This window comes from Scardinius erythrophthalmus (genome assembly GCF_964197995.2).
Source record: "Scardinius erythrophthalmus genome assembly, chromosome: 1".
NCBI lineage: Eukaryota > Metazoa > Chordata > Actinopteri > Cypriniformes > Leuciscidae > Scardinius > Scardinius erythrophthalmus.
This window is the reverse complement of record NC_138221.1, coordinates 49,665,560-49,690,414: the sequence shown is the minus strand read 5'-3', so window position 1 is coordinate 49,690,414 and position 24,855 is coordinate 49,665,560. Positions and strand designations below refer to the sequence as shown.

The 24,855-nt window shown below is 37.7% G+C and overlaps 2 protein-coding genes across 6 annotated transcripts; one reads left to right on the top strand and one right to left on the bottom strand.

Moving 5' to 3' along the window:
- Positions 1 to 1,752: 1,752 nt before the first annotated feature.
- nkiras2 (NFKB inhibitor interacting Ras-like 2) lies at positions 1,753 to 7,647 on the bottom strand. 3 transcript variants are annotated; one of them, XM_081364849.1, is made up of 5 exons: positions 7,467 to 7,647; positions 4,568 to 4,714; positions 3,906 to 4,030; positions 3,581 to 3,822; positions 1,753 to 2,328 (listed from the first exon to the last, which is right to left on the bottom strand). In XM_081364849.1, the coding sequence occupies exons 3-5, from the start codon at positions 3,997 to 3,999 to the stop codon at positions 2,086 to 2,088; spliced, it is 579 nt and encodes a 192-aa protein (XP_081220975.1). In that variant the 5' UTR covers positions 4,000 to 4,030; positions 4,568 to 4,714; positions 7,467 to 7,647; the 3' UTR covers positions 1,753 to 2,085. The 3 variants fall into 3 exon arrangements, with proteins under 3 accessions (XP_081220975.1, XP_081220976.1, XP_081220977.1); XM_081364850.1 differs by having other exon boundaries at positions 4,568 to 4,643; positions 7,467 to 7,645; XM_081364851.1 differs by lacking the exon at positions 7,467 to 7,647 and adding an exon at positions 4,125 to 4,163 and having other exon boundaries at positions 4,568 to 4,591.
- Positions 5,808 to 24,353, top strand: dnajc7 (DnaJ (Hsp40) homolog, subfamily C, member 7; the record flags this gene model as incomplete). 3 transcript variants are annotated; one of them, XM_081364592.1, is made up of 15 exons in its annotated part: positions 5,808 to 5,901; positions 6,112 to 6,298; positions 13,374 to 13,462; positions 13,813 to 13,937; positions 15,004 to 15,117; positions 15,205 to 15,279; positions 17,961 to 18,079; positions 19,566 to 19,719; positions 19,807 to 19,971; positions 20,170 to 20,261; positions 20,336 to 20,409; positions 20,487 to 20,633; positions 20,795 to 20,944; positions 21,093 to 21,164; positions 22,757 to 24,353. In XM_081364592.1, the coding sequence occupies 14 exons, from the start codon at positions 6,135 to 6,137 to the stop codon at positions 22,792 to 22,794; spliced, it is 1,578 nt and encodes a 525-aa protein (XP_081220718.1). In that variant the 3' UTR covers positions 22,795 to 24,353. The 3 variants fall into 3 exon arrangements, with proteins under 3 accessions (XP_081220718.1, XP_081220717.1, XP_081220719.1); XM_081364591.1 differs by lacking the exon at positions 5,808 to 5,901 and having other exon boundaries at positions 6,135 to 6,298; positions 21,093 to 21,155; positions 22,757 to 24,305; XM_081364593.1 differs by lacking the exon at positions 5,808 to 5,901 and having other exon boundaries at positions 6,174 to 6,298.
- Between the last annotated feature and the right edge of the window lie 502 nt (positions 24,354 to 24,855).

Below are 24,855 nucleotides of genomic sequence, written 5' to 3'. Positions count from 1 at the left end.
TAAGATGAGAACAGCAAGAAGATTGAAGCGGGGACTGACAGGTGCATCCTAATAATTCTATGTATTTTCACAAGTTTTACAAACTATGGTAAGTCATTTAAACCGCTACATTCATAAAACATTAACATTTGCTACTTTGAAGCTACTAATAGTAATTATTTCACTATTCACTTGTATGTTTAGATTGTTACTGGTTACAAATTGGCATGGACTCCGAGATTCAGATAATATACAAATAAAAGTTTCACTTACTATTAAATAGTTATATAAAACGATATAAAAAAGAAATATTTATATATTGTAGCTACTATAGGCTACTGACCCCCCTTCACATCTCACAAGTACTTTTTGCTCGGTTTAAGGGATGTCAGTACATTTATGGAATTAGATTTGCTTTTTGGCACAAATCTAATTCCATAAGGATTCGTGCCAGAAAGGCGAGCGAGAACTCAGGGATCTTAAACGAAAACTCTGACAGCACATTTGTAAGTTCAGATTAGTGAAAGGACGAAAAGAACAGTTAGCAAAAATGCAGTGTATTTAAAAATTAATTTTGCCTGCAATATATTTTGTCCAGTTTCAAATATTTGTATCCATTTTCAATTAATATTTGTATTAGTTTTTTGAAAAGTTACGTTCAAAACATTTGGCACAAAACTTTAATCCACATTCTACAGCTAATTGGTTGAACTTGTAAAGCATGCAATTTTTGAAGTTCCCAGACCTTTTGAGAGAGTGACATTTTTGAAACACTATATGTTGTGTGAAGTTTGAAAATTGTCAATTTGCATAATGCGAAATCTTTGATCTGTGAACTGTAAACGCTATTGATGCACACTGATACACGCCTCATTAACTGAAGGGTAGCTTAAAGCAAGCATTAACTTCAGACATTGTTCATCACACACACACTCTCTCTCTCTCTCTCTCTCTCCCTGGCAGAAGTGGAGAAGAGCCCTCTATTATAAGGTCACTGCAGATCTAGCCATGAACGAAATGAAATATCTACTCCATAAAAAGATAGATAAAGGGCAAATAAAACCAATTCTCCCGTTTACTCCTTCTAAAGATTGAGAAACTGCCGTTATGTCGGGCTTATTCAGTCGTAATGGCTGCTGTGCTGTTAAGAGACAGGCTTTGAACTATGTACAATGCTTTACAGGACTTTATCTACATTTTTGACCATTGTGTACATTGAACTCTAATTTAGGTTAGAAAGGATTAATGCGCAGTAAACAAATCCAGGCAAGCATCTTTATTGAAATGTTTGAAAAGCTGCACATACAGTATTTGTTTTCAGACAAAAATGGTTTATGATGCTTTTAAACAAACATGTCAAAATGTATTTGAAAGCAATCTCAGCTAAGTTTTTTTTTTTCATGTAAAAACACCCAGAATAGTTTCAACGGAAAGCAAACTGTTTTTGTCATTAGGGAAAAAAATAATAGAATGGCACAGTGGTGATACTTTAACTCTCTCACTCATCATACACAATCAAACAAACATATGGATACAATTTCACTAGAGGAGACTTACTTAGAGAGACATTCTTATGGAATAAATCAGTAAAACATTTTAAGAAATAGGAATGTGTTGTCTCACAAAATAAGTCAAATATCCATCCTGTCTGCATTACCTAAATTAAGACATTCTTGTGTCAAGTTGATGTCACAAAAATAGCAGTTATCATAGCTCAAATATCATTAAAATCTTATCGAACTAGACCAATTATCCTAGCTGCTTTCACATAGGATGTAACAACTTTTTGCAATGTAGAGGTATATATTTTTCAGTGTAAAAGTATTTTTTTTTTTTTGTCAGTCAATCGTTTCAAGATAAGCATGACATAAATATCGCACAGCAACATATGAACCATATTTTTTTATCAATATAAAACTTCATTAAAACAGTAACTTCATACAGTGTGCTGAACACATGCAGCTTATAATGGCACTCCCAAGTAAAAATGTTCCAAAGATTTCAAATTGAGTGTCTGTAATGTAGTTCTTCAGAGATTTGCCTCACATCTCCCTTCTAACACATCTTTACGTTATTCTGCCAGCTCTACTGCCATCTTCTTGATCTCTAGCTGTCCAGGGATCCACTGCCCTTGTTCTTGTTGCGGCTGAGTGGGAAGGTGGATTTGCTCTGAGGTTGAGTCATTTTGCTGGCCAGATGGACAAAGGGCTCAATGAGCGTTCGTCTGTCGGTCACAGAGACCTCCCACAGCCTGACCTTCTCCTGCCGTGCCCACTGTTGAGCCGCCTCGCTGTCCACTCTCCTCTGATCCTGCAGGTCCAACTTGTTACCCACAACAACAATAGTCACCTAGGAGACGGAAAGACAACGGCTTTTTTTTCATAATGTTCACTTGTTATGTTAGTAAAAGCTTTTTAGCTTAAATCAAATAATTCTCATTATTTGAGCCCTTTAATTTGGAAGCTTTTTACAGCCATGAAGTACAAATTGAAAGATAACTGCTACATTTATTGATCAAAAAACAGTAAAAACAGTAATATTGTGAAGTTTTATTACACGAAATTTTGGTTATGGATGAAATGGTTTTGAAGGACCAAACAGTGACGTTTAATTAGCGCTTCTCTAATAGCATGTTTTGACTCTGTCAGCATCTATTTCGTGTCATCTAAAAAATAAAAATAAATTCAACTCTAGAGAAGAGAATTTTGCTCAATATACAGTTTGGGGTCGGTAAGAAAGTCTCTTCTGCTCACCAAGGCTGCATTTATTTGATAAAAAAAATACAGTAAAATACAGTTTTCTATTTAAATAAATTGTAAAGCGTAATTCATTCCTGTATTTTCAGCATCATTACTCCAGTCTTCAGTGTCACATGATCCTTCAGACATCAGTCTAATATGATAATTTGATGCTCAAGAAACATTTATTATTATTAATGTTGAAAACAGTTCATATTTTTTTGTGGAAACTGCGGTACATTTTTTCCAGGATTCTTTGACTACAAAATTCAGAAGATCAGCATTTATTTGAAATAAAAATCTTTTGTAACACTATAAATGACCTCGCTGTCATTTTGATCAACTGAATAGAGACAGAGCGCAACGCGTCATAATCTGAAGACCACGCCCACCGAGGGGGAAATCAAAACACAATCCAACGGTCTCCATTGACTTTGCGTTGCGAGAGGCTGCCTCATTGTCATTTCTTGCTTCTAACAAAAGACAGAATAATGCCTAAAAGCTGCTATGTGACAAGGTGTACAGCAAACAAGCTAAGAACCCCAGAAATAAGTTTTCATAAGCTGTCGACCCCAAAAAACGAGCGTTTGAGGACATAAAAGTGGATACAGGCTGGAACGAATGGGTAAATTGTGGGATCCTGACACTCAGTATGCACTAAAAATACAGTACGTGTGCAGTAAGTTAAACATTTGGTCACTGGTGAGTCAAATATCCAAATGTCAGTTTTATATATTATATTTCTGTAAGATAAACTATCCTGTGTTGGCGATTTCTGCCATCTCCTCCAGCGGGCGTACGTTAGTTCTCAGAGTAATGAGACACGTGACGCTCTGTCTCAACAACAAGGCAAGCACACAAACCTCTTTTTTATCACGGCAGCGGTCGATCTCTTTCTTCAGGGCCTCTACGCGCTTGAACGACTCTTTGCTGTCGATGCTGTAGACGAGCACGAATCCATCCGCGAAAGTGAAGTAGTGCCGCGGGAACTCCTGGCCGTCGCGTAGCCCGCGCGTGTCGTAGAAGCGCACCTGCTCTCGGGAGCCGCGGTCCGTTTCCACAGACCCGATGTAGATGTCCTCCAGGGTCTCCATGGTCTCTGAACCTGTCAAGCGGGTACTACTATGTGACTCTGTCATGATTTTGAGAAATTGCAGTCAGGTGGGTAGCTGTCATCATAACACTCACCTGCAACATGGTTGGCGTACAGCAACTGCTCCAGAACTGCAGTTTTCCCCACTGATCCCTGGCCACACACCACCACCTTGCAGCTCTTGCCCATGATCACTTACAACTGCTCTGTCTTCATTCAACTATAGAAATAAAGTAGAGTCAACGGTAGAAGAACCCTGTTAAAACAAGATAATGCTACCGTGGTTTGCATGGTGAAGGTGAATGTGCTTTTACCAAGTACAACACGTTCCTGGATCGACATCTTTGTTGATCCTGGATCCATTCCAAACAACCAATCAGATTTGAGGGACATGTTTACAGTCTATATCAAGTTTAGGCTTACAAGGCCAGGGTTATGTGCTTTTACAATTTACATCTGTGTTATTCAGCTATCATTTTCCTCTGATTTTAGATATAACTTATGGGTTGGGTTAGGTTAGGGAAAAAAAATTCAGACAGGCCTGTTGCTCAACAAAATATGTTTATCCAGGAACACGTCTTTTACTCTTGGCAAAATCCCGGGGACCTGCATATACAGGCTACACACTGCTGCGCCTTTACATCGTCAGAGTGCATCAGATTAGCGTACATTCAATACTAAATTATATCTTCTATAGATAATCAAATGCATCAATGAAAATAACCAAGGTAAACGTTTAAAGAAAGGCTGAACTCACCGTACTCTCTTCCTGTTTATGTGCAGTCTTCGGCGAGATTTGACAGCAGTTCCGTTGAGCTGCAGCGCGCCCTCTTCTGTCGGGAGGACAGCGATGCATGGCCACACATTTCATATTTTCAATAACCGATAATAAATTATCTAATAACTAAAAAGGAAATAAGGTGAACAAAATAAGGTTAAAATTATGCCCTGCTACATCACATTTCTTCCTCTGTGTCAAGCTTGGTCATGCATTAAGCAAAATACATGTAACACTTTACATGTTTATGGTTTCAACAATATAGAATAAAAAAATTGGTTTCAACAGAACAAAAGTAATACTTGAGACATGAATCTCACAGGTATATTGCTGCATATGCAAAATTCAATAGGTATAGGTCAAAAACAAAGAAATTAAAAAACACTTTCAGGAGAATATTAAAGAGCATCGATACAAAACAAACAAGGGAAAACACAGACAAGGCACACATAAACACATAAGCAAAATAAACAAATGGATAGGCCTATAGTAAAATTAAATAAATAATTATAAATTACATGAGTTAAAATATATATATATATATTAAAACACTATAAATAGATTAATCAAAATCTTAAATAAATGAATAATATGGAAACCATGGAATATAGGCTAGATTGAATCAATATCATAAAAACATTCCTTTTATTGTTTTCAGCAACCTGTCACATTTTTCTTAGTTAACAATAGATCAAATTCAATATCTAGCCTATATAATAAATTATGACAGCTTACAAAGTCATAGCCAATATGTCGAGTGCAGGATGTGAAGAAGCATTGATTGGATCTACACAACGAATACGCTCTCTGATTTAATGACATTTTTATAAAGGATATCAGTGTGGCTTGTTTCTGTCGCGAATGAGCCTGTATTTGTTTTTTTTTAGTGAATTGATTGAATGAATAATTCAATGATTTGGCTGACCACTAAGTAAATTTAGTGTAAGCCAATACATAAATGTAAATCTGCCACAGGAGCTGCTTACCCATTTATATTCAGCTGTCCTTGTCTGTGCACTTCCATAAAGGTTCAGCTACCAAATAAGACATCAGGAGACTAACTGCTCCCCTGCCCACCCTCCAGAATTTTTTTTATTTAACCTTTCTTGTGTTTATTTCTATCTTTTGAGTTTATTTATTTATTATTTCTGTTTATCCTGATGTACCTCCTGCTGGCTGAACTTGTAAATCGAAAATGCGGTAATTTGTCGCCATCTACTGGTGTAATAACGCACTGTCACCTCCGACCACTGAGCGAACAGTACAGTGCCAGTGGAGGATTTAATCCTCTATAACACTCCCCAGTAGCCTAGGTATGTTTAAAAAAATACATCAAGTTTTAGTTATTACACATTTCGAGAGAGAGATATGTATGCAGCCTCTATAGTTTGTACGAGTACCCGTTTTTGAAATAAATACTAAGTGGCGCCGTTTACCTAACTAGACAAGATGCTTCGAGTTAAACCGTAGTGCACTTTTATGTTGATGTTTGAAAGATGTTTCTCCACTCTATCTTTTGGCAGGATCTCGTATCCGTTGACCTACTATGGGCATATTGCGCACGGCTGCGGAAGGCGGAGCTGAAGGCAGTATGAAATGCACACATGCCTCATCTCATTCTCCGCCTCTCTACAGCAAAATGGCGACTGTTGACTTCGACTCGTCCGCGGATCCAGAGATGGACTTGACCAGCGACGAGGAGTTAGAGAGGTACCCGACAAGATCGAGCACTTTAATAAGAGTCCGGCCGATCCGTCCGTGCGGCAGCTGGATTTTAGGGAAGCTCCGATCGGGAATACAGATGTATAAGGACCCTGAGATCGTGATTGCCGCATAACTTGAAAATCAAGGGGTGTCCATGGCCTAGTGTGCCAGGCAGCTGCTTTTAGTGTTGGGGTGCCTTGCGATTAACCTGCTGTTATTCTTATACGTCTTGCATGAGCTTTGACCTTTTAAAGCGACGATCAAGGGTGCCATGCATCGTGTTATTACGACAGCTGTGCTGTTCGCCGTGACACAGTTTTAGGGTTAGAATTAGGTTGAAGGCAACGTGACATCATCATGCTCTTAAGAACACAATGCGGACGCTATTAAACCCGCACGCATGACAGCCGAGTCATACTATTGTTCACCGATCTTATATTAGAAACATTTATAGTTGTTGAATGATATCCCGAGTAAGTTAGGTGACTACAATACAAAAAATGCACATGCATATAGAGGAAATGACGTTCTGTAGGCTACCTCATATCGTAACTTTGGGGGCCACTAAGTTACTGCTGACGCTTTTGTGAACATTTTGTCCAAGTTAGAAACTAGCAGATCTTTAAAATGTATCTCTTAAAGGTACAGTTCATCCTTAAATGTAAGCATTCTGACTTAACGCACTCGGAGTACTGATTTAGGACACGTTCTGGAGAATGACATCCTCAGTCATCGGTTCTGTTTTCTTTAAAAAAATGAAAGACACTCCTTAACATTCTGCCTGACGTCTGATTTTTTTGTTAATTTGGGGTGTACTGTCCCTTTAAATATATTTGGCGTTTAGATTATATTAATCATTCCCAATTTAGGTGACATTCTAGTCTAGTCACAGTCCTTGAGTCTAGACACTAATTTGAACACCGAATCATTGTGTATGAGCACTCGTTTATTGAACGAGTCGTTCACTTCTAGAACTTTCGGTGTGTCTGAAGTGTGTATGGACGGACGCACGCATGACGTGAACGTGCAAGTTACGTTGACTGTCAGCGATCGGTTTACCCAGAGCTGTACGCGCGCCAGAAAGTCAACCTCGTGTTTGGTCATAACTTTCCTCATGCGAACAGTAGTTGGATTATTACCGAGTCACACACAACTGTAATGTTTTAGTACAAACCTGTTGATGTTCTTGATGAACTTTATATACTTGACATGAAAATTGATATAATTTATTATGCTATTTTATGTAGAATTATTTACAGTTACCAATACTCTAAATATTTGCCATTTGGGCTTCATGAATGTAAAAACTGTATCAGTTGGGTTCTGGAAGTAAAAATCCTATTCACTTTATCCATAGATGAACTGTTTTTTAAGCATTTATATGCCTATTTTGTATCCTTCATCGTGTTTAATTGGAGTATATGGGATTGCAGCTCTTTCCCTCAAAGTTTGTAATGCGATTCACCTGGTGGTTTGGTTCATGGCTTAACTCTTTAACAAATACCTTTTTAAAATCCCTGTGGAAAAAAAATACTTCCGGAACCAAGGCCACTGAAAAGGTGAACAGGCATGTATAGGAAACGCCTACTACTACGTTTCAAGACTTATTAATTGTGCAATGATCTAAATTGTTGTCCGCTCACGTACCTGCTCTACAAATGATTCACATCTTTACACCATTCTCTCAGAAAGCACCAGCCTGGTTTTGGCTTACAGATTAACTGGAGGGTGTGTGAACGTGACGTCATCATGCTGTAGGTCTGAATAAAACACTATATTTGCATGACCGCACACATCTCTACAGCTGCTGTCTGTCAGAGAAGAGTGTGAGGTTGAACATTGGTGTGCAATTAAAGGGATAGTTCACACAAAAATGAAAATAAACATCATGTACTCGCCCTCAAGTTGTACCAAACCTGTATGAGTTTCTTTCTTCTGTTGAACACAAAAGAAGATATTTTGAAGAATGTTGGTGATCAAACATTTGACAGTAGCCATTGACTTCCATTGTAGGAAAAAAATACCATGGAAGTCAAAGGCCATCAACTCTCTGGTTACCAACCTTCTTCAAAATGTCTTCCTTTGTGTTCAACAGAAGAAATAAACTCATACAGGTTTGGAACAACATGAGGGAGAGTAAATGACAATTTAAGTTTCCATTTTAAGTAGACTTGACTGTTGACCTCCCTTGAGGAATATTCCAGAATATTGTTATAAACCTCACTGTTTGTCTAGGGGAAGGAGAGGATGTAACAATTATTGTAAATTGAAAGAAATAATGATAAATATAATGAAAAAGACTGACAGCCACTTAATTTCCCTGATCCAGAAAAGCAACAAAACACTAGATTAAGCAAATAATTCTATTTCAAATAATTTATTTGATAATTCAAAGATAACGGCAACAAAAAGAAACAAAAGAAAGGAAGCAAATCTTCAGGAGAGAGTCAGGTCAACCTAAGCAAAACATTCTAACTGACAAGGGTAGCATTAAATGACCTATACAAAAGAAAACAAATAAAGTCTTACCTCGCTCCCTGTCTAACATAATTATAAGCAAAGTTCAAAGAAAATGGCACACTCTCCCTATGGCTTCAAAATTCAAAAAGTGTTTCTAGAAACATAAGGCTACGTTTACACGTGGATGGCTATTTTCTTAAACGGACATTTCACCCTCTTCGTTTTCAAAAATGACACCGTGCACACGGACCCGTGTATATGCTGTCAAGAGCATGCCAAACTTGTAGGTGGCAGTGTAACGAGAAGCTCAAGCTCACATTAGCCAATCAGAATCCCGAAAATAGTCACATTCTGTGACGTCGCTGCCTAAAACTCTGTTTTTCTCAGTTTACGTGCAAACAAAGTTTTCCAAAATCTCCACTCTGGCCGGAGTTTTTAGAAAGAATCGATTTCAGAGGCGAATTCTCCGTTTGCGTGGGCACAAACGAAGGGAAATGTCTCCGTTTTTCAAAATAGCCATGTACGTGTAAACGGGGCCTAAGAAATTAACACAGTCAGCGTTTGCAAGCTCTCTCACAGCTAGCGGTTACGCAACTCATTCACGTAATTGTGAGACAAAGACCGCCTTCAGTTGTACACATTTACACCAAAGACAATTCACTAAGGTCACAATTCTGGTTCAAGGGAAAAGAGTGAAGCCGTCAGCACTCTAGCATTGTTTCTCCATTAGGCTGCGTTTACACTTGCCATTAACATGCGATCACCGTGATCCAATCAAGCAGATCGGATCATAAGCCAATCAGGACACTGTGCGTTTACACCTGTCCACATCAAGTGGCTTCTGTATCTGGATAACAGATCAGATCTCACATTCCCACGAAAAAAGAAGGATGGCTCCGGTGCAAAGTCGACCTGAAGTGGTGGGTTTTCTTTTAAAAACAGTTTTCAGTCGGGGGACATTTTACAAATCTCACAAAATGAGGATGTAGAGGCTGCAAGGGCTAATAATGTGGATAGATGCCGTAATGGAAACGGTACAAAGAAACGTATGGGTCAGAGAACGTACTTTACAGAAAATAAATGATTCTGCAACTTTCGGGTGTGAACTGCGAAGGCAAACATCAAACGTTGTGTGACGTCCACCTGTGAATGCAGACACGATAGCTGGACTGTGTTTACATTACACTGAGATCCGATCACAATGCGTCCTCGACTACCTCCGAACCTGGACACGCTGATCGGATAACATTCTGATCAGAAGCGCGTTTACACTTGTCTTTTCAATGTGTATGTGGACAACATCCGGATACAGGACGCATGTTAATGCCATAAGTAGTGGTGGAAATTTTGATTCTTTCCAGAGACTCGTTCATTTTCAGTTCGTTCACCAAAATGATTCGTTCAGACTCGTTCACTGATTCGTTCAGTGACAATTTCTTCATAAATACTGCAGCAGGTGGCAAAAAAGAGTGTATTTTATGATATGTTTTTACGAACGTATTTACTTGTTAAAAAAAACTGATTTGGCTTTGTTAAAATTTGTGCCTTATTTACTAAATTAATAAAATAAGTCTAAATAAGAGGTTCAGATGACCAAACCAAGGTTTTCTTGCATAATTAACATTTTAATTGTTTGGTCAGACATACACATTCATAAATCTGGGATTATATTAAACGTTGAGTTATGTTATGTATGTTAAATATGATAAACAATTATACGCACTCCTATAACTGCGCTTTGAATGAGATTGAATCACATGCTAAATGACCGATCTACCCAGTACTCTCATTCACGAACGAAAGTACCAGTTTGATCAATTCGTTCACGAACGAGATCTCTCTCTCGTTCAGACTTGAAACAGAGCGATCTCGGTCAGTGACGGGCGTATTCGTTCATTAGATCCAACCAATTACATGCCCCTTCACAGCCCTAACTGAAATGTTATTTGCTGACGTTACGCAAATGAGACCTAACCAATACTGTCATTTTTTTTGGTTTGTTTTAGTTTTTAGAGAAGTGCATATGACATGAATAAAACGTAATTAATTCATTTTTGATCATACAAAATGAACACAAGGAGTAAAGTAAATTTTTCCAAGTGCAAAATACCACAAAACTAAGTCTAAAACACACAAACAAAAGAAAAGAAAAGCAGGTAAAGAGAAGTGTAAATTTAAATCAAGTGAACCGTCAAGTACAAAATAACAATGTTAATTTGTCTTTGTTATATTTAACCATGCTTGCGTTATTAAACTGTTTTCATGATTGGTAAAGTGTTAATTTCCTTCTTTGATGCAAATATGCTGACTACACAAACCCAGCTCTATCGGTTCGCCACCATTATCGTTCAAACAACTGGTTCTTTTCGTTCACGAACGACATGTAGCCTACCAGTTCGTTCACGAGAAGATCTCTCTCTCGTTCAGACTCAAAACAAAAGCAACTCGGTCACAGTCAGTGAAGGGCGTATTCGTTCACTACATCCAACAAATTACATGCTCCGCCCCATCTCATACTCGAACGCTATTGGCTTGAGGTTTAGTCATTCTTGACAGGTTGAAAACACAGAGCTATCCGCTTCACTGAGCTGCGCATGCGCTGCAATAGCGCCGCGCGGCGGTGGAGGGAGGAATTTCAGTGAACGAGAAATATGAGTCAATGGATTACGTGAACGAGAACGATTCGTTCACCTAAAAGATTCGTTCAAAAAGAACGATTCGTTCACGAACGTAACATCACTAGCCATAAGTGTAAACGCAGCCTTATAGGGCTTGAGATCTCTGCAACATTCACTCAGCTCATGAACATCAGCTGGAACCCGATTAGCAGAAGGGAGCGAGAAGAGAGCAAGTACACGACACATTGCACTCTCAATAAGTAGCATAGCTCTCCCCAAATCACCCATGTTTTACAAATATGTCCACAGGACGGAATGATATTCAGCCGTCATATGTAAACCAGTTTTGAGGAAGATGGCATGTTGACTTCCTTAGCCATTGTGACAACGGGTCCTAGTCAGTGGTTTGTAAATAAGTCAAACATGATGCCATTGGGGTTAAGATAATCTAGAGAAATCACTCCAGATTGACACGAAAGCTCTTGATTTGAATGGCTTCATTGTCCATGTATACTTGTATACAACTAAATGAATAATGCTAGCATTCAAGAAAGGCTCCGAAAGTCTCAAAAACCAAATGAAAATTCACCCAATCAATTTTCAGCATGGATGTTATAGATCTTATTGTGAATGATCCATCCATGCTTGTTTCATTTGAATAATTTGTTATACATTACCTTGTAATGTTTAATTACTCGATCCTTCTGTGAAACGGATCAGCTGGATCAACCAGGTCATTGAAAAGAACTGATTCAGATTCATGAGTGTTGTTTTAGTTTGTTTTTAACTTACTAACATGGTCATTGTTGTATAGCCAAAAAACACAAAGATTCTTCAATAGATTTAAGTTTCATTGTGAAAATAACAGTAACTTTTCCTTTAAGAAATGTGTCCTTGTGCCCCACTCATGTTATACTTTAGTATAGGTAGTAAAAGCTGGTAATGTGACACTTGTTCTCCAGTTTTCTTTTTTAACGTATTCTGCTGCCCTGCATTGTTTCCCAGAAACCACTCTGTCCCTCCTGACTATACATCTGTGTGGTGTCTTTTTGATTGATTTAAAACAGACACCATTGGTTGGTAGTGAAGGATCTGTTTAGCAGGCTAATCTGACTTTGTACGCTTCTACCAGACAGCTTTAGTTCAGAACGTAATGTATTCACTAAATGGACACAGTGACTGACACACACCCTGTTAATGTTATAGTATTTGTTACTCCTGTGTAGACAGGTATTCTCATGCTTGCGTCCTGACAGTGCTGCCCATTCTTCCGAGGTCTTAGATTTGTGACGTGATGTGCATGTGCCAGCAGTGTTTTCTGATCTATATCCTCTGTTTTTTTTGTGAGGACCTGTCATATGCATGTCCTGCAGCACAAAGAGGTTTACTCTTTTACCATTTTTCTATTTTCTAACGGCTTCTAGAGCTGCAAGATTCTGGATAAATTGAGAATCACAATTATTATTATTTTTTTTTTCAAACAGATTCTGAAGAGACAACTAAACAAAATAACGTAATTTACTTTACTAGAGGTTCTGGCAAATTGTTAATTTCTGCAGTCTATTTAAAGTGTCTAGGCCTAAATAATCTGAATTAGCCTATTATTTTTTTTTAAACCTGGTTTGAATTAATGATTCAGTGACTCATAAAACCTTGACTTGTTTCATTATTGGATAAATAAGTCTTTTTGAATGAATTTCTTGTATGAATGATTCACTGACATGTACATTAAATCATTTGTCGCCACCTACTGGTGTAACGATATATTTGATATAATCGTTTGAAGCGCCAAGTTACTTTCAAACGGTGATTTGCTCTTTTTTGATATCTACCAATAGACATCAGTGTTTATATTTGAATTATAATTATCACAGTACCTCTGTTATAATATGAGTATTTGTAACAGAAATAAAGATACTGTGTTTGAAATGACTACTGGTGAAGCTGTTTAACACCTATACATGATAACTGCGTTTATATTTGTGTTTGTGTTGAATCTGTAGGGAAGCTGAAGGCTTCAAAGAGCAGGGAAATGCTTACTATGTCAAGAAGGACTACCCTGAAGCGTTCAACTTCTACACCAAGGCCATCGGTAAGAACCCTTAAAAGTGTGCTAGGCTGTCTATCTAGTTTATGCTGTTCTCATCCTGCCCTCGCTATCTGTCTTCCTAGCTTTCTGTAGGCATTTTGTGCATTGCCTTTATGGTGCTGGTTTGTTCCTACACACTTCTGATTCATATGCTGCCCTCAGATTAGACTCAATGTTCACTCATAGGCACATGATTTACCACACGTTCTCCTTGAAGGCTATAACTTAATTACCAGGAAGGATTTTGTCATGCAACTTCTGGTTTTAGAAAGAAAAAGATTACCAAAACCTATACCACTACTTTTTCTTACTGAAGTGTCTGTCAACATCTTCGGTTTGTGTCCTTTTAACAGACCTGTGCCCGAAAAATGCCAGTTACTACGGCAACCGTGCAGCCACGTTGATGATGCTGAGTCGCTACAGAGAGGCACTGGAGGACTCCCAGCAGGCCGTGCGACTAGATGACTCCTTCATGAAGGTGAGACGTCAAGGGTTGGAGCCCCTTTGACGTTCTGAGCATTTACGATCTCAAAAAGTTCCAGTTGGAGCCATGGTCTAGCTCAGGGTTTCCCTAAACTGGGGTTTGTGAGGGAACTGCAGTGGGTACGTGACGCTAATAATTAATGAAATCATAAAAATGTAAAACATTAAAATAAATTCAAGCAAAAATAAAACGCTTTCCAAAATATTTGTTTAGCTGCATGTCATGTGACGTTAACTGACATCAGAGAGCTGTAAATGTGTTGTTAAATTGTTTAAATGTTATTTTAAAATCTGATCAGCAATCAAAATATTAGGCAAGTAAATATTAGTCGTGCACTTAAACAGCAATTTTTCAGTATTGTCTGAAATGGTTTTGGAAGGCGGAAATCATTCACTGAAACAGTGACATTTAATTAATTTAATTTAAATAAACACTACAGTTCAAATGTTTGGGGTCCGTAATATTTTTGAAAAGTGTCATATTTTCACCAAGGCGTAATTTATTTGATCAAAAATATAAAAAAAAATACAGTGAAATAATGGCAGTTGAAAATTTAAATTGCAATAATATTTCAGTTTTCAGAGTCACATGATCCTTCAGAAGTCATTCAAATAAATTCAGCCTTGGTGAGCAGAAGAGACTTTTTTTTTTTTTCAACAGTTTTTATTACAGCCAATTTTATTACAGCTTTTAAATGATTATATTTCAACAACAGATTGTAGTATTAAAAGTAAGTAAATAAATATAAAATCTGCTTTATGTGCATTGTTTGTACAACTTAGGTGTTGGCTGAATAAAATTGATTCATTAAACAAATTTGATTAATTTATTAAACTTTTAGTTTTTTTTTTTTTAAGTTTAATTTTGGTTCAGTAAAAATTGAAATCGGTGCATCGCTAGTTAATATTATTGGTCAAAGGGGTTTGTCTGACAAAAAAAAAGTTTGGAATGCATGAACTGATAAAATGGCAAATGCATAAATGCACAATTAAAAGCACTCAAAAGCATGCTGACTACTTTTATGTTTTATATCACTCATCATTATGGTTCTGTTCCACAGGGCCACATGCGTGAGGGCAAGTGCCACCTGCTTCTTGGCAATGCTATGGCCGCCAGCCGCTGCTTACAGAGGGTTCTAGAGCTGGAACTAGACAACAGCCAGGCCCAGCAGGAGGTAGAGTGACCATAAATACCACTCGCAGACATCCATGATTTGGCAAGTATCACTCAAAAGGCCTCTGACCTCCTGTTTCTCTTGCAGCTGAAGAACGCAGAGTCCATCCTGGAGTATGAGCGCATGGCGGAGATCAGCTTTGAAAAACGAGACTTCAGGATGGTGAGATTGCTCTTCTAGCTGCTGACGGTCTGATCTACAGATAAATACATTAGGGATGCACGATATATCGGCCACCATAATTGTATTGGGATATATATATATTTTTTTTTTATTGACCCAATAAGAACATTTGCCCGATGAATTATGGATTATTTCCTTCAGCTGAGACCGAGAACAGATGCATCATGAAGGTTTTGAATTGCTTGAAATTAGGGCTGGGCGATATGGTCAAAAAATCATATGTCGGTATTTTTGGGTTAAATGGCGATATACGATATATATCTCGGTACTTTCTATATTTTTCCATTTGGATAAAGAAAATCTGTATTTATTTAAAAAACATGCCATTTTCATCCTGCCCAATGATATCCTACAAACAATGTTGATATTGGAGGATATGGAAACAAAAATAGTGAATGTAATGTAGGCTATGCAATATATTATGTGCAAAAAGGTGGTTAAAATCACATTACATTCTAACAAAAATAATGCTTTTGTTTTTAAATTGACTAAAGGCTAAACTAAAAATGAAAATAAAAACAAAAGAACTTAACTATTAGCCTGCGTTTGATTACCCCATTATAATGGTCACTTTCATAAAAATATACTTGTAGGTTTAAAATTCCCCATATGGCATATTTATTGTTTCCAACAACAAATATTTTAGCAATATGTATATTTTAGTCAGAATTATTGCGCTACTATTCTATTGTGCTCCGTCTGTTTGGCGCGCATGCGCGCGGCGTCGCTCATTCACGGAAGCTTGAATATTATTAGCGGAGATTCAGTTGCAGAAGCTCGTCCTCTCCTGACAGTGAAATGGACATATTTGTTTGACTTTCTAACATTTACAGATGGAGAATATACCTGTGAAATGTAAGTTAAGCACTGAGGAAAGCAACACATCTCAAACGCATTAAACAGCGCAAGTATTTATCTGTCAGTCAGCAACAGTATCTGTCAGTAAGCATCTGACAGGGCAAGCTGCTTTAAACTTGTTAACTATATCACCAGTTATTTTGAAGCCCTTAATATAAGCTTGTGTCATGTTTAGGACAAATTGTACTATGTAGGCTACTTTCACTGCGGCAGCGCACACTGCGTCTTCCGCTGTTTTTCAGATGTGCTCGTATCAAACTACTGTATCGATATAAACGGTATTGCCTCATTCCATATCGTTTCAAAAAAATATATCGTACAAACTCGATATACCGCCCAGCCCTACTTGAAATATGATTGAAATCATTTCGAAAAGGAAAATGCAGTTAAGTGCAACGTCAGTCTGTCATATAGGCTACATGCAATTATGATGACAACACTACTGTAAAAGAATGTTGTGAATAGGGCTGCAACAACTATTTGATTAATAACACGCTGTGCTCAGGAACCATCAGCCAGTGACGTCGCTTTACAGTAGCGAATAACCCATTTCTAAGGACAAAACATGGAAAATAGCTGAGAAAATGTTTCATGGTCCTTATCTGTAAATGTTAGAAAGTCCCGTCAAACAGATGGAACTCAGTAGAATAGGAGTGCAGTAATTCTGACTAAAGTACACCTTTTGCTAAAATATCTTTTCGTTAGAAATTAAGTGTAGGTTTAAAATTCTACAAGTAATCGTGTTTATGAGAGCACTAATAGTAGTCACTATTGTTGGAATAGCCCATTAATGTAATATAATTACTAAGTTCAGACGAGTGAATGCGTGTTCTTCATATACCATACAGATAAAAAAAAATATATAATTTTTAATTTAGTCGCTTTAATTTCTGCTTTAAAATAGTAAGCAATCAGTTGTTTTCATGTTTAGAATGCAATTTTTGTATTTTAACCCTTTTTTGCTTATAATGTACGCTGTCGCGATAGCCGCAATATTGTAGTACCGTGCTACTGACAGGCCAATGCAAGCAACCGCGATATTCGCGTTTTCTTTTTTCATAAGGCTATAGCCTTCTTGTTTTGAACTTTGTGCATGTGTATTGAATGTTAAATAAGTTAATAATGATAACAAGGCTGTTTATCATGGTGATTTGTACAGAGGGATTTGAGTCGTGGATTTGCACTTAAGCCTAAACAGACAGTGAATGAGAGAGATCGACTGAGCGTGTGCGATTACCTGCGTCTGTTTTTGAGGTCAAGTCATATATATTCGTGAAAAGGTTGCCGTGTCCAAGGAAAGGAAATATTTGTTGTATCATCCTTTTAACGTTTAAGGGGTATCTTTACCATGAATGGCGTCACACCCTAATATCGGCATTGGCCCCCAAAAGTCCATATCGGTCGGGCTCTAATGCTGACCACATCGTAACACTTATTTATATAGCAACAAATAAATATAAATTAATGACGATAATACAGCATATCGCACTATTGATTCACTCAAAATTACTGCAAGGGAAATTCCTACACCGCAACAGGCCTAAATGTACAGCATGGCTTGCATAGCCATAGATATTCACTATATTTGTTTTCATTGGATTTACTTACATTTTTCTTGTATCATTTTCTTTAACAATATGGTTTAATTAAAATAATTTAATTATTGTCCGTGCGGAGGCTAATCCATTTGATTTATCTATATATATATGAAAGAGGGTTTCAGATATAAAGAATTATTGGTATCGGCCAAAAGTTTCATATCGGTGCATCCCTAAAATACGTGACTGTCTGTCTCTCTGTAGGTGGTGTTCTGTATGGATCGGGCGTTAGAGTCTGCATCTGCATGTCATCGGTTCAAGGTGCTGAAAGCAGAGTGTCTGGCTCTCCTGGGCCGCTACCCAGAGGCACAATCTGTTGCCAGGTAATAGCACTGCAGTATTATGGAATTTGTTTAGTAGTGGACAACAGATATAGGGTTGTTCAAATGCCAATACTGATATCTAAAGAACATTAGCTTTAATGTTTACATAAACATTGTTCAATGATAGCAAATTACATGCATAAAATTTCTCTTAAAAGCCCATTAAAAGAGAAAGGATGATTTATTTTATTTTTTATGTTTTTAAAAGAGCTCACAAGTAAAGTTCTTTTCTGAAATATTTATTAGTTTTTCTAACAGTGCTGTGAGAGATTTTGTCACTGTTTAAAACATTTAGTTATTTCTGTAAAACAGCCTTTGGTTCTGACATGGCATTAAAAAGAAAAATCTGTCTGTAAATTCTAGAGCAGGTATACGAAGCAAAATGTCCATGTATGAGAGATAAATTGTATGAATGAGAAATGAGTATTAAATTGATAAACTGACAGTGAAGACATTATTAAAGGGTTAGTTCACCTAAAAACTCAACCTCAAGCCATCCTAGGTGTATATGACTTTCTTCTTTCAGCCAAACACAGAGTTGTATTAAAAAATATCCTGGCTCTTCCAAGCTTTATAATGTGAATGGTATCTTGGGTTTTGAAGCACAAAAAAGCCCATACATCCATCATAAATGTAATCCATGGGGTTAATAAAGGCCTTCTGAAGCGAAGCGATGCATTTTTGTAAGAAAAATCCATATTTATGACTTTATAAACTAATCACTAGCTTCCGGTAACGACCGTCTAGGAGTCGAGTTCCGACGGAAAAGTGACCTTTGACCCGACTCGTGATGTAGGATGAAGGAGTAGCATAATCTTTAGGTGAAAATTGACACCTCTCTCGGTTCAAACAAATGGGGCTGGGCAACAAACTCAAGCTCCTCCTCTTATACTGAAATCCTCCGACATTTCTCTTTAAAAAGTCTCGTTTTAGACTTCTAATTTGTGACCAATGTTTTGTTTAGCTCTTTACTCTGTGCTTCCTCATTCATCAATACGTTATGTTTCGGATGAGAGTTCACTCCTCCGCCGGAACTTGCCGTACGGAAGCTAGTGATTTTATATTTTTTAATATAGCTCCAATTGTGTTTGGCTGAAAGAAAAGTCACATGCCTAGGATGGCTTAAGAGTGAGTAAATTATGGGTTCATTTTTGGGTGAACTTATTCTTTAATGTTACAAGATTTCAATTTTAAGTGCTTTTCTTTTGAACTCTTTCAGAATTGAGTTTCTTGAGCAGTAAATTAGCAGTGTACGTGAGGAAAATGTTGGTCTATAATGTTTTATTACTTTGCTAAAACGCTGGTCAAACTGCTTGATCAGCTAAGCTGAAGTCTGGATCTTCAGACTGCACAGTTTTTATATATTATAGCTATTTTTAGCAGCTGTTGCCCCCCACATTGTTTTCACCGTCCATTGAAAAATACATATCAGTTAGTAACTTTATATATATATATAAATATAAAACTTGCTGTTTTGTACCTTCAGTGACATATTGCGGATGGATTCCACGAACGGTGACGCCCTCTACGTGCGAGGATTATGTCTGTACTATGAAGACTGCATTGATAAAGCTGTGCAGTTTTTCGTTCAAGCGCTGCGCATGGCACCAGACCACGAGAAGGCCCGTCTGGCCTGCAGAGTAAGTGCAGCATTACTTAAGAGTATGAAACTGATTGCATCCAAGTATTTAAGTTAAATGTGCCGTGTCTGTGTTTCTTTGATCTAGAATGCTAAAGCCCTAAAGGCAAAGAAAGAGGAAGGCAACAAAGCGTTTAAAGATGGCAGCTATGAGGAAGCATATGACCTATACTCTGAGGCCCTGACCATCGACCCGAACAACATCAAAACCAACGCCAAGCTATACTGCAACCGAGCCACTGTTGGATCCAAGGTCAGCATTTGATTTACTCCTCCTTGTTTTGGAGTTGTACTTCTTTACATTTTGTTTGCATGTATTATCAGTGTTGGAGTGCGCCACAAGGCCAAACACAACCTTTTTCCTGTTCTGAAACTGGGTCAAGTGTGTCAGTCTCATTTTTGTCATTGTTTGGTGCTACCGCATGTTTCTCTCTCTTCTCGGTGTCTTCAGTTAAACAAACTGGAGCAGGCCATTGAGGACTGCACAAAGGCTATTAAGCTGGATGAGACCTATATTAAGGCTTATTTGAGAAGAGCCCAGTGGTACGTTTGTAGTTCTTTCTATGCACTTTAAACGGTTATTTATCGGTTATGTTAATCTGCATTTTGTATTATAGTTACATGGACACAGAGCAGTATGAAGAGGCTGTCAGAGATTATGAGAAGGTTTATCAAACAGAGAAGACTAAAGGTGTGTGTCCATCTTGATTGGACATGTTTTTCATGTCCCTTAATGTCAAATCTCATTTCATCTGTGGTGTGTTTCAGAACACAAGAACTTGTTGAAGAACGCTCAATTAGAGCTGAAGAAAAGCAAAAGAAAAGATTATTACAAGGTTCTGGGGGTGGATAAAAACGCCACTGAAGATGAAATCAAGAAGGCCTACCGCAAACGAGCGCTGATGCACCACCCGGGTACATATTTCATTCAAAGAATCAAAGCGTTTTCTCCATATACATTCTCTATCTGCAAATTCCCTTGACATTACCCATAAATCTGTTCTATAGGCAGCATGTAAAAGTTGTTTGCTTTTCTGTCTGATTCTCTGACGCGGTCTCTGTTGTATTTTTCAAAGATCGACACAGTGGAGCGAGTGCTGAGGTGCAGAAAGAGGAAGAGAAAAAGTTTAAGGAGGTGGGCGAGGCCTTCACTGTGCTCTCTGACCCCAAGAAGAAGTCCCGCTATGACAGCGGCCACGACCTGGAGGATGATGACATGAACATGGGTCTGTCTACAGCACACATTCTAGCTCGTTTTTTTCCCTTTTAATCAAAAATTTTTTTCACTAATTGTTTCACTAATTGCATCTATGTTGGCATGTGATGACTAATGATTTTACGTGTCGTCTTTTTTTTTTTTTCTCTCTCTTTCAGACTTTGATGCCAACAACATCTTCAAAGCGTTCTTTGGCGGCCCTGGGGGGTTTAGTTTCGAAGGTAATTCATGTAAGGCGGTGCTTTTTTTTACTTCTTCATAATCATCCATTCAGATGCTCAGACTGAACAATAAACCATTGAAATACAAAAGTTTGGGGTCAGTACGATTTTAAAATGTGTTTGAAAGACATCTCTTATGCTCACCAAGAAAGCATTTATTTATTCAAAAATACAACAAAAAATGTTTTTTACACTGTAAAAATATTTCCTGATATTATTGTTTTCTATTTTAATATATTTTAAAGTGTAACTTATCCCTGTGATGGAAAAGCTAGCATCACTCCAGCATCATTACTCCAGTTGTCAGTGTTACATGATCCTTTAGAAATCATGTTGATTTGGTGCTCAAGAAACATTTCTTATTATCGTCCATATTTTCAAGCCCTGTCCAGTGTGGGGGTTGCACAGACTAGTCGACTTTAATGCTCTGCCATGACACTTTAAGCTTGATGTCGACTAGTCGCTGACTATGGCCTATAGAGGGCGCAATAGGACAAGAAATATATGAAGTCCACTTATGCTCCGTTTCCAACAGTTAAAATGACAAATAAATGCTCTGAGAGCGCTCCACAAGATATGTTTGATATAACATCTGTATGCTCAAAACTGATCAGGTGAATGCAACGTTTTAAACAGCTTTTTGTACGCGTAAGTTAATCTCATTCTAAACTAATGCGCTGCTGCATTGTAACGCGCACACACATACAGACAGTAGCTCGCACATTAGGTGCATATTGTGCACACACAAACATTCATAAATGTATTTAACACTGTTCTGTGATTTGTCAATAAAATATCTTGGAAACTGAAGAGTTCTAGCATATATTTCTTAGTAACTTAAACCCCCAGCTTCACTAATTGTAGAGAGACACTGCCAGGTGCAATTCACACGCAATCGCTCTCTCTCTCTAATGCAAAATCATATTTAGATTACGAGTAGAAATCTGTGAGGAAATATAACGACAAAAGAACTGAACTGAGTGCTGTGTCATATGCCATTGTTGTGCACAAGGAAACCTGCGTTCGAGTTCAGGCTTATTTGTTCATTAAAGTTGTCGACTAATCCCTGAGGACGTCAAAAATCTGAAGTTGTTAACCCCTAGTCCAGTGCAGTGGCACAGTTTCCTGTGAAAAGGGATGCTGCGCTCTCAATCCACTCCACGTTGGACTTATGAGCTCGTTCACAGCAGCTGTATAGACGTGAATATTTAATTAGTTTTATTCTATTAAATGCATTTATTCATAAATATCCTTCTCTGATAACTACAAATATGCTGTCCGTTTTCCCAGTTGTCAGTTTTTCTTTGTCTGGACGTAAACATGCTGCGTGGATTACGAGTACACCAGCGCAGTATCGGCCAGATACAAATGTGCGTCCCTATTATAAATGTTGCTGTCACTTGATTAATTTAATGCATCATTTCAAAATAAAAGTAATAATTTTTAAATCCTACTGACCCTGAATTTTTATTTGTACATGTCTTCAATTAAGACAACAGTAAAAAATACTCTCAGCATCTGAATTCATAATGTTTACTTCACTTATGATTCTTTTCTTTTTATTCACTTAATTCTTTTTTTTTTTTTTTTTTGTCTTTCAGCATCTGGACCAGGAAATTTCTTCTTCCAGTTTGGTTAACTTGGCAGAAACCAGCATGTATGCAGTAGTTCCACAACCCCTGAATTCCCCTGAACCGGACTGCTCCCCTCCATCCCTGCCTTCTGGTGTAACGGGCCTTCAGGCCCCACAGTTGGACCTGCGTCTGTGCCATTGACTTGTTTTGCTGCTTACGCACAAAGACAACAACGGCTGGGGCGTGCCCATTCTGTCCCAGGAAAAACATTGCATTGCACACTTCTCTTTCTGATCAGTGCCCTTTTTGGCCCTTGTAATACAGCTCTAGTTTTGTAGTTTCTTTTTTTTTTTTTATCCACTGTATTGAATGTACCAGGCTGCATTGTCATATTCACATTTATTATTTTGAAAATCAGTTTTGAATTTTTTTTTTTTTTAGTTCTCAAAAGCTGAAACTACAAATTGATGCAAATCAATGAAATGCAAATCTGCTGTTTCTCCCTGACACTGCATAGGAGTAGGCAATGCTCTAATCTCATTTCCCATCAGCCCCTTAGACAGCCCCTCTCCCAAGCATTTTACTGATTCCCATCGTCCAAATCCAAAGCATGTCAGAAAAAAAACACGGGTTAGCACAGGAATTTCATTACTGCTAGTGACGTATAGATTGTTTAAATGTGTACAAAGCCAGAATTCACACAGATTATATTTATGCACCATTGCAAACCATTTTAAAGACCTCAGCAAATTTATGTGAATGCAGTGCCTCATGCCAAATCTCATCGTAAGAATAACGCTAGTTCTCGTCCGACGATTCCGGCACGCATTTGGATTGTTGGACTACTGCATACAGAGGTTCAGGGAGAGTGAGTTCATTGGAGCACCTGTTGGCCATGCCGCTCTCTGTAAGGTTCATCTGTCAATGTTGCCATTCAACCCCTTGCTGCATTGTACATTTTACTGGAATGTAAAGTGTTTCTTTGTGTTGATAGTTTATGACTGTTTAATTTTTTTTAACTGAAATACACACTTTTTTGATATGTATATTTATTGTAAATTTGCTGGATGTGAGCTTCGGACGGCTGGATGATCTTGAAATACACTAGGATCTGCACTCTTATAGGTTAAACCCAGGGAGAGACTATGCTTGGCTACTTCTGAATTAAAGAGCCTCCGGAGGGAGTGATGTCAGAAGTGAATTGATCTGGTTATTTGTGGACTTGATACTATTGACTCCACAGTGTATGTAATATTGATCCATGTAAACTGCAGGCATGATCAGTGAGCCATGTTTTGGGGATCTCTCCCATTTGAACTAAATGTTCCTTGAAATTGGATTGCTGAAGATTTGTTGTGTTCCAGCATTCTCGTTTGTTTGACCTGACCGTGTACTAAAATGTAAGATTTAAGCATTTGTCTGGATACTTTCATATCGTTTCTTGCAAGATCTTCAGTGTATTCAAAGTCAACCTCCACACTGACTGCTCACTCCGCTGGAACAGTCTTGACTATGGACCGTTTTTAAAAAAAGCAATGTAAATAAAGTAAGCCTCTTTCTGTTTTCCCCTTCACCAAATACTTAACTTCTCTGTCTCTATTAATACATTGTGAACATGCCTGGTAAAAAAAAAACAATCTCGTTTATATATATATATATATATATATATATATATATATATATATATATATATATATATATAACGAGATTGTGAAACATATATATATATATATATATATATAATTTTTTTTTAAACGTTTGTTGGATGAGATATTATTTTAGATAATATTTTACGTTTTATAAACGATATTTATTTTATTTACATTATACCTAAACATTTCGGATTGAATAACATAGTATGTGTTGGCATGTCAAAGTTCCTAACGCAGTTCATTGGCCCCACTGGGTTTTGTTAGGAGAGTTGCTAGGATACAAGCGGACGTTGCTAGGATGGCGTTACTTGCAATCGACACCTGCTCTCCGCTGCCTGTGACGTCACTTGCAATCGACGCATAGTGTGGGAACAGCTCCCAATGTTGTTCAAAAATCATTTCTGTAAGTATATACACATATGATTATATACTCAATGTATAAGTATATAAGTACTGTGTATGAAGGAACAAGAT